The sequence below is a fragment of the Astyanax mexicanus genome, chromosome 2 (genome assembly GCF_023375975.1).
Source record: "Astyanax mexicanus isolate ESR-SI-001 chromosome 2, AstMex3_surface, whole genome shotgun sequence".
NCBI classification, from domain to species: domain Eukaryota; kingdom Metazoa; phylum Chordata; class Actinopteri; order Characiformes; family Acestrorhamphidae; genus Astyanax; species Astyanax mexicanus.
In genome coordinates this window covers 4007741-4023615 of record NC_064409.1, presented here as the reverse complement: position 1 = coordinate 4023615, position 15875 = coordinate 4007741, and the positions used below count along the sequence as shown (strand labels likewise).

Sequence of the window (15875 nt, the reverse complement as noted above, 5' to 3'; positions counted from 1 at the left end):
AGGGTGTATTTACTCGAGTTTCAGACACAAAGTCTCTCATTTTGTAAAATAACCAATTGATCTTAATTAGCTCAATGATTAAAAGTAATAATTAGGGCTGCAACTAACTAAACAGTTTGATAATAGATTAATCTTCTTATTAAAGTTTTTTTTCTTTGATTAATCGATTATTACAGTAATTGGATAAAACAATTAACATATTTATTAATATAATAGATTATATATATAAAATATTGCTCAGATATGGAAATTTTAAGAGATGCAAAAATATGTATGCAAAAACACAATTTATTTGTTTACATTGACAAATAACCAGAGATTTACATCAATTTTATCATTATTATTATATATATATATTTAATATATTTATTTAATAATCCGAACACAGTGCACGTAATATAACTATACTATTGTCGTTGAATTTCAAACAATTCCGAACAACATCAGAGTCAGAAAAGGCTTTAAGGCTATAAATGCATAATTAAAAATGTTTAAATAATGTCCTTTCACTCTAAATGTAGCTGTAACCACACTGTCACCACATTTAAGGTGGAACGGAAACCTGCGTGAGCGAGATATAAATTTACTAAAATGAGACTCACCTTCTTTAACTACTCTAGCAGCACTAATAACACTGATCGACAGAAAAAAAAGAAAAATAGTCACTAATGTTAGCTAGACTAAAACTACAGCTTGATTTGGAACTAGCTTACTGGTAAAGCGGCACATTTAAGGTGGAATTTAATGTGGAATGGAAAATTCTAGGGCTGACTTGTTCGCTAAATGTAAATAAGATAAACAGCTCAGGAAAAAATAAAAATAAAATTAAAAGACCACTTAAAAATGATTATTTTCTCTTATTCTACCAACTTGAAAACCTCTGGAATATTATCAAGAGGATCACAATCCAAAAGCAGTGTGTAAGACTGGTGGAGGAGAACATAATGCCAAGATGCATGAAAACTTTATGAATATGAACTTGTTTTCTCTGCATTATTTGAGGTCTGAAAGCTCTGCATCTTTTTTTGCTATTTCAGCCATTTCTCATTTTCTGCAAAAACAACAATGTTCATTTTACTTAAACATAAACCTATAAATAGCAAAATCTGAGAAACTAATACAGAAACCGAAGTGCTCTATTAGTTTTTTTTTCCAGAGCTGTATGTATTTACCTAGAATGAGACTTGTTTAACTACTCTAGTAGGCTCTAGGAACACAGAGTGAGAGAAAAAATCGAATTAACTAAATAAATTAGAACAAACCCGTAGTGAACATGGCTCCAACATGTTTCCTCTTCAGGTGCTCATTCAGTTCTTGGCGGGAGGTGCAACCCACCTCACTATTTTAATAAAATAGTGTATAGTGTTTTAATAATCCATTTTATTTGTTGCAGCCCTACTAATATCACTAACAAAACCTTCTCCAAACACGCACACACACAAGTCATAGTTGTATTTTTATTTGGAACAGTGATAGGACAAATTCAGGTTTCCAGTTTCATCCCTTTATTCTCTGTGACAGATCAGGCAGTCTGATTGATGGCTCTCACACACAGAAAAGAAAAGCAGAAATAAAGCAGAAACACAATGAAAATTACACTCGCGGACACAACAAACTGAAACTGAGGCTGGATGCATGGATGGATGGATGGATGGGTGGGTGAGTGTGCTTGTGCATGAGGAGCTGGCTGGCCATCAGGTGAGGAGGAGCAGGGTGTGGAGGTGTGTGTTTTTATGTTTGTGTGTGTGTGTGAAGTGGGCGGTGGCAGTCTTTGCACTAAAAACACCAACATGAAATATGAATCAACAGAACTGCAGCGCTAGAATCACTGTGTGAAAGAAGATGAGGAAATACCAGGTTCCAAGTTTTTAAAGTTGAACATGAATGAAATACTGGGTGAAGGTGAAGCTTACTGGCTTTTCTGAGGCTCGCGATTGGTTTCATTTGGTTTGTCTACCTGGATCTCAGGTAGATTCATCCTAACGGAGAACCGTTCTGAGAAAAGAAGAATTCTCTGGTTCTAGCTGTTCGGCACAGTCTTCTCACTACACCTCCTACAAGCTCTCGTATCTGCAATACTGTACTGCTCTGGAATAGAGGAGCAGAACGAGACGGAGGGAGGAGAAAAGGGAGGAAAGAGGGGTGAAGGAGTGAGGGATTTGGGTGGGTTTGTAGGATTGTCCCATCTCCGTGGTTGCTGTGGTTTCTATACTGTTGCTCTGGGTCAGGTGTGTATCCAGTGGTGCCTCTGCTCTCCTTTAGAAACATCCTCTAAACACGGTGATGCCATCTCCTCCAGGACTCAGCGTTAGCCTCCGGTCCTCAGCTTGTTCTGCAAAACAGAGAGAGAGAGAGAAAGAGAGAGAAATGAGAGAGGGATGAAGTTAGAGAGAAGTGAGGGATGAAGTGCATATGAATAAAGGAAGGGTAAGGGAACTATGAGTGAGTTGAGATCTCTCTGTGCTCGCTCAGACTGTCAATACACATTCAATACGGGCTACTGCTCCAGATACAGAGAGAGAGAGAGAGAGGGAGACAGAGAAGGATGGAGAGAGAGGAGCTTAGTGGACTGCTCCAGCCTTGGTGCTGGAGAAACTTCACTGGAACTCCTGTATGATGTTTTACTTCAATAGAGTGGCTTTACTGGTCCTCAACTACGCAACTGGTAGAAGTCATACACATAATGCGCACCACATTATAAAGTGCACTGACGTTTTTTGAGGGTAAAAAAAGGATTTTAAGGGCTCTTTATAGAGCGAAAAATATGGTAAACTGTTGGTTTAAGACGTGTTTTAATAAAAGAGGATTTGAAGTCAAGAAAGACAAAAAAAAAAGACATATATATGCAGAATTACTGCGCTACAGCTGGATAGAGTGAAAGAAGAGGGGAATTCAGTGTTTGTGTTTGGGTTTTGTGCCACATCAGCAACATGTTGGCTATTTTATGGCATCAACAATGTTCATAACTTGAGCAACACAGACTTAAATCAGTGTCTTCATACGACGGACTTCCAGAAAATTAATTATCTTAGCTGGTGGAATCTTTTCAAACAGTTCTTTCACATTTGTAACCCTATAAATGTTATTTCTGGTGGTTAAAAGTGCAGGGCAGTCTACTAAGATGTGTTTGGGAATTGAGTGTAAAAGAGAATAAGAGAAAAAAGGAAAAGAAAGAAGCAATAGAAGTGGGATGAAACAGAGACTCAAACCCCCTAAGCAATGTTCAACAGGCAAAAAGAGAGTGAGAACTAGAGAAAGCAAGATAGATTAATTGAGGAGAAAGGCTAAAAAAAGGTGGGGGGGGGAGCCACAGGAAGTTTATTCTGCTTTATGGACTGATTGATTCTTTGGTTCATAACTACATTCATGTAGCTGCAGCTCTCCATCCGAAATGTTCTAAACCCAGCGGTTAGGAAAGCTCCAGTCTTAAACAACTGACCTACGCTGCACCGTACATGATCACAGCTGGCTGGGTCCAGACTTTCAGAGGGACATTTTCCACGGTGAGCACCTCGCTGCACAGAGGAGGACAGACACCTCCGGATGGAGTGGAAATATTGGAGACGCTCTCAGGTAAAGGACACAGCTGCTTAGCCAGAGGAAAGGAAATCGCCTCTCACAACTCTCCACACAAACAGGCGTTAATCCTTAAACCCTGAACTTCTCTATCCAAGGAAAAAAAAAAAAACGTGGCAAAAAGAGAGGGTCAGTGATGCGCTACAAAAGAGAACAAGCGAGAGGAAAGAGAGAGAGAGAGATAGAGAGAGAGAGAGAGAGAGGGGGAGAAATATCAAGCCTTTCCTGGCGATAAACTGGTATTCAGCCGAGTCTTCGGAGGCAGAGTGTGCGTTTTTATCAGCCGCTCTGCTCCTCTCAGCGTGCTATCAGCAGCCCAGCCTCTGAAGCCTGCGTATTAGAGAGAGCTGGAGAGTGGAGAGGGAAGGTCGGGGCTAAATGTTATCAGTTCATTATTGATAAGCTGGAGGGTAATTACCCTCACAAAGCCCCCGTGATGACAGTGCGCTGTCTGTAACCCTGTCTCCTGGACAGCATGTGTCAAAAGCGCCGCACACCTTTCCCGTTATTTAACAATGCAGGAATACAGGTGATTAGTGATGCTGAGGGAGAAATAGGGAAGATCTTCAGGGGTCACTATGAATGGGTGTGGTTATAAGTTTTCTTATATACTCTAATAATTCTCTTATTACAGCTTAAAGAAGTTAGCTTCCTGTTCATGCAGCTTGCCATCAGCTGCCGGAGCCCTGAGAGAGCACGTTTGGCCTTTTGCTCTCTCTCTCTGGGTGGGTACAGTAGATGGCAATCTTTTCTCTCATCACTTTAAAGGGTGATGTGGATCAGCACAAGACTGCATCTGTGAGCTGATGTATCAGAACCAGAGTCGCTGTGCTTTCCTCCGAGCGTTAGCGCTGCTGTGATGCTACTCTACAATGGTTCAAAAAGAGGCTGTAAAAATGTGCTAGTCTTCACCCTCCTGGTGTTGGGGTATTTCTAGTCCTAATGAGTTTGGGTTTGGTATTTCTGGTACACAAGGTCATAGGTCCATCAGGAATACATCATAGAGGGCATTAGCACCCACAGTGGACAGGGCAGTGGGTGCAGCATCGAAGGTCCCCGTGTGCATATCAGGACTTGTGGCATGGCATTTTTTATTGGTGAAATAAAATAAATAAACAAACAAACAAATAAATAAATAATTAAAAATAATAAAAAAGTAGTCCTTAGGGCATTTTAGTCCAATTGTCCAGAATGTGTCCTTTATAATAAAGTGCTGAGAAAGGATTAGCTTTTATATCATACCTACATTTTGCAGTAAATGTAACTGCATTTATAATCAAGAGGATCACAATCCAAAAGCAGTGTGTAAGACTGGTGGACGAGAACATGATGCCAAGATGCATCATGATGCATTTGCATAATTTTTTTTAATTTGCATGATGCATAATTTTATGTATAAAATACCTCTCCTTCAATGCAAAGCTTGTTCTGCTGTTAATATTGATGCTTCTGCTCCATCTGCTTCTTCATGCCACGTTTGGCTGATATGGATAGAACTCGTGTGATAGGGCAACTTCAAGCTGGTGTTCCACAAAACAAAAAATTACAGCATTACTGGGAGTGAGCCCTTGCACCAGTGTCTCCAACTTGAAGACCACCTGAAGTTCCATATAACGGGGCGTCACAAGAAGAGGACTCTCCAAGAAGATCGTCAAACACCAAACGAGTGGTGCAACCCACATCCTTACAAATGTGGCTCATTTTAAAAGGGAAAAGAACAGGTTTTTCAATGATATACCAATATATCAACCAATTTTTTTTTTTACTTTTTTGTGCTTACTAACTAGGGGTGTAAGAAAATATCGATACACTTGAATATCGCAATATTACGTTTTGCGATACTGTATCGATTCTCAAAAACGCTGTATCGATTTTTTTGAAGTGTGTTTTTATTAAACTCCCGGAAGCTAGATGGCAGACAGTAGACAGTAGTGCCTCCAGTACACTGCAAGTAAGTACAGCGCTGCATTAGCATTAGCACCCCGTTGGCGATGGCAGAATCTAAACGCATTAGGCCGGCTCCTGGGGTGTACAGAGCTGAAGTGTGGGCATATTTTGGCTTCCACAATGAAGAAGACAGAGTGTTTAAAACTGTTGAAAAAAGTGGCATGATATTGGATATATGCTACAGGACCTGTTATTAAGTCTAATGGAGCTTCCACCATTCTGATTGTTTACAAATTAAACTTTTTCCACCTAGATTAAATTAGGTTGTATTGTGATATATCGCATCGTGAGCCCTGTATCAAGATACGTATCGTATCGCCAGGTTGTTGCCAATACACAGCCCTATTACTAACTATATTTTGCATCTTTTAGATCCTGACTTAAACATTTCAATAGGAGCTTCTGTATATTTATAGAATATATTGAGCTTCTTTGCCCACTGCATATTAGTATTTTAGTTCAGAGAGCTTGGCCCCTTCCACAGGCCCAATCCTCCATAATCTAAGACAATACAAACACGCATACACACGCATACACACACACACCTCTCCAGGGCAAGATTGAGTTTTCTCTGCATTATTCTGTGATCCTTTTATGTGAGTCATAAAATCAGATTACAGGGATAACCCGGGGCGAACACGAATGCATTTTAAAGCATACACTTGATAAAATAAAGGGCTGCAAGTCGCCAAGGCAAGACTTGGGTTTCAAATTTACAAGATAATGGCAGGCGTGCACATGCGGGGAAACGGTGGGAATGCTAAAAAGGTTTCAGGTAGCTTGCTTTTTTCGCATACACAAAAATGAATAAAACATATCCGCATTTACATGATGCATTGCTTAAGCCCGGCGGAATTCAAACCGTGCTTTAATACTAATACTAATGCCCAAGAGAAGGGAAGAGAGAGAGAGCGGAGTAGGCCGCTGTCTAGAGAAACAGTTACATTGGTAAAATCTAATAGAAAAGCTATCTGAATGTAAATCGCCGCCGCAGTCAACGCCGCCGCCGTGAGTTAAAGCAGGTTGAAGCCGCGCTCTCGCCCGCCCCCTGCTCCCTCAGACAAAGGTCTAATTCTCAACAGGAGGGTGAGTGATAGAGGGAGATAGCGGGAACCTAAACAGCATGAACGTGCCTCTGCTTATTTCATTTAACACGCACTTAAACAGGGCCGAGAGACGGCCCCCTGTCCTCCGTCATTATGCAGACGACCGCGCAGTGGCAGCCTGCAATTTTTGCGACGCCGGGAAGCACCCGAAGCCGAGCGGAAAAGGAAAAGTGAGAGGCCACTCTCAGCACCGGGCCGCCGCCGGTAAATGGACGCCTGCACCGCCGAGGCAGCGTGAGCGCTTTATTACAGGGTTTCGCCTCGCCGAGGAAAAGAGACGCGGGGGTTCAGTGCATCCCGACGCAGTGAAGACACGAGGAAGAGGAGGAGGAGGAGGAGTGGACGGCCACTTGCCACCAACACATCCGCTTGTTTTCTGTGACAACTGCTTATTTAGTTGCGGCGCCGTTCCAGCAACAGGCGTTTCCAACTCAGCTACCTGAGCTACAGAGTTCACACACACACAGACACACACACACACACACAGACACACTCAAAGCATCAGAGTCGTTTGATTCTGAGTATCTGCTAAAACTCAAGTCCAGATCCAATACTTTGGCAATCCAGTTTAAAAAAAATATTTATAATTTGATGACAACAATATAAAAGTTGTAAAAGTCTTATATTATATTAGCCTGCACTTCCTAAAGGAGCATAAACAACTGCTTACCTAATAAACTGATGCAAACAATATTTTGTTTTATTTACTTAAACAAAAACAATAAAATGATGCAAATAGTGCAAATATCAAACCGAGAACATGGGTGTAAACCATGTGGCGAAACAGATTTAATTATGTTTTTATTATATACACATATATATGCATGTACGCTAGTGTCGCTGCATATTGTGTGTGTGAAAAGAGAGAGGGAAAAAGGGAGGGAGGGAGAGAGAGAGAAAGAGAGAGTTCGGTACATTTGCTGTTTCGACAGTTTGGAGGAAAATGAAGTGTTATAGATGAAAGTAGTAGATGGCTCAATAGGGAGCTAGCTTGCTGGATTAGATTTTTGATAACAGACGATATATATATTTATATATATATATTTCATCCGGCTCAAGGCTCACCTAAAATGATCAGATCAGGGACATCCCTAACACACACAGACACACAAAACGAACAATCTATTTTTACCTGTTCTACATCTAGATCTACTTCTTTAAGTCAAGAAGTATTTCAACTTACAGGTCATTTTCCCATAAGTGTGATGCTTCAAACTTGTTATTCTTTTGGCAAGACAGAATGGAACACAGTGTTAATGACATTAATGACATATTAACATTTATATTACATCTTAAACTTAACCATTACCATAAACAGAACAGAACACTGGAATGGTATATTAGCATATCATTTGATCACAAAAATGTGTTCGTAAAGTCTTATATTGTACTCCCCTGCACTTCTTAAAGGATAATATTTGCTTACTTTATACAAAATAAAGAGCCACTAAACCCTAAGTGATACCTACTTAGAATAAAGCAATCAGGAAAATTCTATAATACTGTATTTTAGTCATTTTAGAAGTGCAATGAAACAGTTCATCTGTTAATCTTTTAGTTTTAGAGTTTTGAGAAAGTGAGAGTCACATTACATAAAACTATGGACACACATTAATTTCCCCAGCATCATAATGTAACCTCAGAAACTGCTGATAAGGCAAAAGTTTAAACTGATATATTAGCCAGATTATGCTAATTACCACAGCTCACAGCTACGAACAAACGCTGTCTCTGCTGCTCCATGCTGTTTACACACTGAGCGTGGCACGTGCTGCATTCACTGCTGTACATGTGTACATCTGTGCTGCACCTCATATGGAAAATGTGGTTATATTTGTTTGAAAGCACAGATATATTGGCTGGAACACAGAATTTTTATCAGATTTATTTATTTTCTTGTTTCTGTGTGAGACAGCTTTGACCAATCAAAGGACACACTGAGCTCATGTGGTTTATTAGTGCGTATTTTGGTGCGTTTAGGTTTGTGCCTGTGTGAAAACAAACCAAACCAATCCAATCCAAACCAAGGGAGAAACGCTCCAAATATACAAACTCATGCCCTAAATCTACAGTTAATACACCTGACTGAGAACCTCCACTCACCTGCTTAGCACTGTTGACGCACTGCAGGTACTGCGAGGCAATATTGGAGCAGAGCAGCGTCTTCCCCGTGTTCTCCCTATAGCACTTCAGAATCTGACCCTGCAGGTCGGTACACACAGGACTAATCTCATATCGCCTGCAAACAAAACAAGTGAGAGGAGAAAAACAGAGCAACAAAAACACAGTTAGAGACATCGTTCATCATCATTATACTATTTAGTTTTACCAAGAGTCCCAGATTGAAACAGTGACAATGACAAATTGGCTTAAAATGACAGCCTTGCTTCATTCTCACTCCTAAACATCCCGTCAATCGCTGATCAATACCAAAATTGATCAGTGAACATTGGATTTGGTAAATAATTGACTGGCCTCGCGAGCAGAAGTTATTCCTAAAGACGAGGAGTGGGCGTTGGAGACGCTCTGAAGCTCTGGGATCTGACATCTCAATGGAAAGCCTGAATGACAGTCGAAGACAAATTACACCGTGCACACGCTCAGATTTAACGATCTTTATCGCCTACACGGCGAGCGTGGGTGGATGGAACAATCCTAAAACGATATAATAAAGCTTCATTCTCAAAAATGTTTGAGTGTTTTGTAAACATATGGACATCAATGTGCCTATGACCAAAGACCAAAGCAAAAATCCTCTAAAGAAGAAGAAGTAGAAGAAAGACTTAGTCGTCTACAAACGTCTTGCTGTTCTATTAGCGATATTTAAAGCGACAGTCCGTATTATTTTGTTTCTAAAAAATAAAAAACTGAAAGCAGAAGCATTTCTAAATGGAGAAGATTATGGATAAAATATTGTGTTTAATAATGGTACCAGTGTGCTGGAAAGAAAATCCCTGATAAGCCTAATATAATATATTCAAACTGGGGTCTCAGGTTGTTTTTGCGAGTTTGGAGTCCTTCTTCTGGCCACGTCACGCGTCTTTACGTACTTACGTCACAAGTACAGCCTCTAAAAAAGGATCCAGCTTAGTTTTAATGAACGCGAGCGGCTGGTGGAGCATTGGGGACTTCAGAAGGGGAAACTCTTAGTAGCTTAGTAGCTCCTCCAATCACTCATAGTAAAACCAATGAAACGAAGGAGTGAAGAATGACTTCAAACTGAATTTCACCATATTTAGTTTTCTACAGTCTGTGCAAGTATTTCATTCGCATTACACCCACCCAGTTTAAAATGAAACTTCATTCTCAAAAACAGTGTTGGTATAAACATACGAACATCAATATTCCTATGACCAATTACTTTCATAAAGAGTATAAATGTGGAATAAATCCAAATTCTTAAACAAACCCAGCAAAAACAGCTAAAGAACATCATCAGGTCTACCACAACCCATCACAAACTGCGGACTTAAAATATGTCTTAAAAATTAGCCTGAACTGGCCTTTCTTCACACAAACTAACAAAAAATTTGACCTTGTTTACAGCTGGTCACTTTCATCTGACCAGAAACTGTCTTGTAAGACTAAAATCCAATGACTGCGTAAAACAGTGTGAAAACAAACCAAACAGAAGGAGAAATGCTCCAAATAAACAAATAAACTCTTCAACTGACCATTAACGGACCACAGAAAACATCTACAGGTGTGAAAACGTTCTTTTATACTTAGCAAATTAAGTTCTAATTCCAAAAAACCTTACAACCAAGCATATACAAATAATGGCCATTAGATCAGTAGAGCATTTCAAATTGAGCTCAGAACTCAAAAATGATATTCTAATCATAAAAAAATAAAAAAAATAAAATAAAAGTGGGATTAAAAGTGTGAATTCAGCTGTAACTGGAAATATCTGCACTAAGGTGCACAGCTTTCGACACGTGCATTTACAAGCACGTGCCCAACCATGTGGATAGAGGACATGCGGTTATCTTGTGTTTACTTCTGCCTCCTCCCTTGCACTTCTCAGGCAGCAGCAGCCTGTCACTCACACAGACACAGAGACAGCGCTGTGTATCTACAGTACTTCTTGTATTAAAAATCAAAACATTGCAACATGACGTGTCTGATTTAATTGTCTTAAGCGACATCACACGTCCTGCGCATGGACACACATTGCACATGCACATGCAGCGCACATCGGGATGACTATGCTTAACCGATATATCATACATCCATGAAATTAGAGCCAAACCAGCCAAATCGCCACTGCAGGAAAAACCAGCCGACTCTCAGAAGGAGTCAGAAACAGAAAGGCCTGGTTCGCCTTCATGTAACCACTGTAACCTTTAGGGAAAGGAAGAGGGAGGAGAAAAATAAGAGCAGGGGAGGACGTTATCTCTTCCTCAGCGCACCACTCTGTTGGTTTTTGGGATCAGACAACAGTATAAGCTGCCTCGCTCCGATAGAGCGTCATTAATATTAGTGAGGTGCTCTAAAGGGAAATGAATGGATGAGAGCTGTCAAGGCAGTGAGGCTCTATCTGATCTCTCCCTGTCTGATCTCCCCTGGTCTCAGACAGGGGATTCACCCTTCTTCAACTTCCTCCCTTTCTTTTCTTTCTCTCCCTCCATCCTCTTGTCTGCGTCGCTCTCTCTCTTTCACGCTGCCCTCAATCCACACAGCTGCTGTCAGTCAAACTCCCTCCACCTTCTCCCAAAACGCACTACTGGGAAAACTTTAATAGGAAACTATTACAAAGGACAAGCGGGAAAAAAAGGAGAGGTAGTGATCGAAGGGTAGAAATAACTAAAAAAAAAAAAAAAACTAGAGAAGATAAGGAAGAAAAAACATCTTAAACACATACAGTTTCATCTCCACAGGATCCAATTATCTGCAAAAACCTCATGGGATGATGTTAACCAGCTCCATACCCAATCACTCCCCCCCTCTCTCTCTCTCTCTCGGTGGTTCTCTCTCTATTACCATAACTTCCTCTCCAGCGTATAACAGAGAGGCACAAACCTCCACCCAGATATCCAGATATCGACGTGATGTAGCGCACCAGACAGCCACAAAATAATACAATTATTCACATTCACTTTTTCCACATAACGCGATTTGATATTCAACACATAACGGGATTTTTCCACATAACTGGATATTTTCTCGCTGAAAATCAGCGAACACCCTCCTCCTGACGCGTAAAAATAAGAGGTCAGGGCAAAACATCTCTCATTTTCTGTTCTCCAGAAGAACCTACACACATAATGAACGAGTGATGAGATGTTTCTGAGAGAAACGGAATTCAAACATACCAATATATATTTCAACCTCTCTCTTTCTCTCTTTCAATTTCTCTCTTTCTCTCTCTTTCTGGCTCTTTCTCACACACACACACACACACACACACACACACACACACACACAGAGTATATGAATATCTGTCCGGCTCGTCGTCTGGTCGGTGGAGGGAGAGAAAGCAATACAGGCCATAAATCACAGCAGGGTGAGAAAGAGTCAGATATGGCACACCACTGAAAGAGGCAAAGATATGAGATGCTTTATCAGAGAGGAAGAGATAGAGAGAGAAAAAGAGAGAGAGAGAGAGAGAGACGGAAAGAGAGAATAAGAATATATACATCTAAAGCAGCCGGCCATTCATTCAGACAGGGCTACTGATAAGGAAAAGGGAGTATATAAGAAGGAAGGAGAAAAAAATAAACAAATAAACAAATAAATAAATAAATAAATAATATATATATATATATATATATATATATATATATATATATATATATATATATATATATATATATATAGTTCAGAATTAATCTTTTTTTAATGCAGATACAAAATATGTTGTTACAAAAATATTAAAATGCTATTCCTGGACAAAATTACTTAAACAAGTAAAATCTAAGTAATTAGGCCTATTACAATAATTATATTATCGACTTATCGAAAAATATATGGACACAACCTCAATAAATTTGACTAATCGAGGAGAACCCATTAATGTCAATGAGCAAGTCAACTTGCAACAAGTCAACAGGTTTTATATTATTCGATTATTTTATTTATTTAAGATACTAAAAAGGTCATAATAATTATATAATTGACTTATTGCATAATATATAGAATTTAACAAGAAGAAGTAATTCTAGGCACTTACAGTCTAGGTTGTATTCTTGTATTCAGAATGAAAATCACACTAAAGGGAACATCAATGGTCGAAATGTGGACATTGTTAAATAATGTTCAACATTAAAAGTTTATTACTCTTTAAAACTATGTAACCATATTATTATCCTATTCACTAATTATTTTAGAGGCAAAAAACTTGTGTTAACATGACAGAAATAGCGCTTATCGCAATTATATCTCAGGAAATATATAGTTCACACAAAAACAGTTATCGTGACAGGCCTATCTGTAATTTTGAAAAAAAAAAAAAAGTTCAATGTTTGTTAGGAATGTCCTGATTTTTAAGCATTTTTTTTTTTGCCTTAGAGTCGGAGACATTTGATTTTTTATTTATTATTTAAATATTATTTAAAAAAATACCATTTTATCACAAAAATGTCTTTGGGAAATCTTATATTGCGATAATAATTTTTTACTAAATATATTAATGGAAACAATATTTATGTTTTTTTTTTTTTTTTTTTACTTGAGACTAAAATAAATAAATGATTAAATAAATAAATATATATATATCATTAGTGCAAATACTAAACAGTGCATACATGTGTAAACCATGTAGCCTACCATATTCTCTTAAGCTTTCAAATACGGGTATTTAAATATAAATAAATGTATCAGTGTTCGATTAATGCAAAATTATATACAGTTGTGGTCAAAAGTTTACATACACTTGTAAAAAAACATAATGTTATGGCTGTCTTGAGTTTTCAATAAGTTCTACAACTCTTATTTTTCTGTGATAGAGTGATCGGAACACATACATGTTTGTCACAAAAAACAGTCATAAAATTTGGTTCTTTCATAAATTTATTATGGGTCTGCTGAAAATGTCACCAAATCTGCTGGGTCAAAAATATACATACAGCAACAAAATTTGTCAATTTTGGTGATGTAGCGAGTTGTGTCAATCAAATTAGCTTCATGTCATGGCCTCTTCACTTCTTGTAAGTGATTCTGATTGACTACAGCTGTTGACTTCTCATGAGCCCATTTAAATAGGGCTCATTTGACCCAGTGATTAGACTCAGCTACAAAAGCTACAATGGGAAAGTCAAAGGAACTCAGTGTGGATCTGAAAAAGCGAATTATTGACTTGAACAAGTCAGGGAAGTCACTTGGAGCCATTTCAAAGCAGCTACAGGTCCCAAGAGCAACTGTGCAGACAATTATACGCAAGTATAAAGTGCATGGAACAGTTGTGTCACTGCCACGATCAGGAAGAAAACGCAAGCTATCACATGCTGCCGAGAGGAGATTGGTCAGGATGGTCAAGAGTCAACCAAGAATCACCAAGAAGCAGGTCTGCAAGGATTTGGAAGCTGATGGAACACAGGTGTCAGTCTCCACAGTCAAGCGTGTTTTACATCGCCATGGACTGAGAGGCTGCCGTGCAAGAAAGAAGCCCTTGCTCCAGAAAAGGCACCTTAAGACTCGGCTGAAGTTTGCTGCTGATCACATGGACAAAGATAAAACCTTCTGGAGGAAAGTTCTCTGGTCAGACGAAACAAAAATTGAGCTGTTTGGCCACAACACCCAGCAATATGTTTGGAGGAGAAAAGGTGAGGCCTTTAATCCCAGGAACACCATGCCTACTGTCAAGCATGGTGGTGGTAGTATTATGCTCTGGGGATGTTTTGCTGCCAGTGGAACTGGTTCTTTGCAGAAAGTAAATGGGATAATGAAGAAGGAGGATTACCTCCAAATTCTGCAGGAAAACTTAAAACCATCAGCCCGAAGGTTGGGTCTTGGGCGCAGTTGGGTGTTCCAACAAGACAATGACCCAAAACACACATCAAAAGTGGTAAAGGAATGGCTAAACCAGGCTAGAATTAAGGTTTTAGAATGGCCTTCCCAAAGTCCTGACTTAAAACCCATTGAGAACATGTGGACAGTGCTAAAGAAACGGGTTCATGCAAGAAAACCATCACATTTAGCTGAACTGCACCAATTCTGTCAAGAAGAGTGGTCAAACATTCGACCTGAAGCTTGCCAGGAGCTTGTGGATGGCTACCAAAAGCGCCTAGTTGCCGTGAAAATGGCCAAGGGACATGTAACCAAATACTAATGTTGCTGTATGTATATTTTTGACCCAGCAGATTTGGTGACATTTTCAGCAGACCCATAATAAATTTATGAAAGAACCAAATTTTATGACTGTTTTTTGTGACAAACATGTATGTGTTCCGATCACTCTATCACAGAAAAATAAGAGTTGTAGAACTTATTGAAAACTCAAGACAGCCATAACATTATGTTTTTTTACAAGTGTATGTAAACTTTTGACCACAACTGTATATATATATATATATATATATATATATATATATATATATATATATATATATATATATATTTTTTTTTTTTTATTAGTGCTGTCGGCTGCTTAAAATGTATTGTTTTAATTGCAATAGTTAAGCTTTTTCACAGTTACACAGTGACGGTGTATGGACAGTTTGGAGGAAAATGAAGCGTGCTGGATGAAAGTAGTGGATGGCTCAATAGGTGGCTAGCTTGCTGGACTCTTTATCTTAGGAACAAAAGATTATTGGAGGAAAGAGAAGGTTCTTTAAAGCTCAAGAACATTTACAACGGATCTTTAAGAAACCAATACTGCTTCTTTCACAGTATAGCCAGTTGTGTAACCTTTATTGGTAAGAGTGAAGACCACTCTGTGCTCCAGAACCGTACTTTAAAACTATGCAGAGCTGTGCAGCTCTATTAAAGAACTCATATGCGATATGTCAGGACCAATAAGAGAAAGAATAGAGAAAGGAGTGCTCGCAGTTTGAGCTAATGCAAAAAAATATTCCTCCACTGTCTTTAAAACCACAGCGCTCAGCTTATTAAAATACCACCACACATTTCTCAAAAAGGGTCTGGAGCCCTGCTTACATTCCAGAAATAAAGACAAATGTAATCCTGCACTGACAGTTGCTGTGTTCGAGCCCACAGTGCAGCCGTCCACGACGTGTCCCGCCCTAAATGAACTGTTATCTATCTCTTAACGGACACGCGTCTATTCGTCATCGTTTACAACCACTT

General features: G+C 39.1%; 1 protein-coding gene across 5 annotated transcripts in view; it reads right to left on the bottom strand.

Annotated features, from left to right (window-relative positions):
* Nucleotides 1-1443: 1443 nt before the first annotated feature.
* The window catches only part of chchd3a (coiled-coil-helix-coiled-coil-helix domain containing 3a), a 116267-nt gene continuing 101835 nt past the window's right edge, over nucleotides 1444-15875 (bottom strand). For 3 of the 5 annotated variants that reach the window (XM_049475008.1, XM_049475009.1, XM_049475012.1), the window contains 3 exons: nucleotides 8733-8868; nucleotides 7813-7853; nucleotides 1444-2332 (listed from right to left, as the gene is read on the bottom strand). In XM_049475008.1, the coding sequence (XP_049330965.1) occupies nucleotides 2323-2332; nucleotides 7813-7853; nucleotides 8733-8868 (187 nt within the window). In that variant the 3' untranslated portion in view covers nucleotides 1444-2322. The remainder of the gene's footprint in view (nucleotides 2333-7812; nucleotides 7854-8732; nucleotides 8869-15875) is intronic. The other 2 variants (XM_049475010.1, XM_049475011.1) reach the window with 1 other exon arrangement.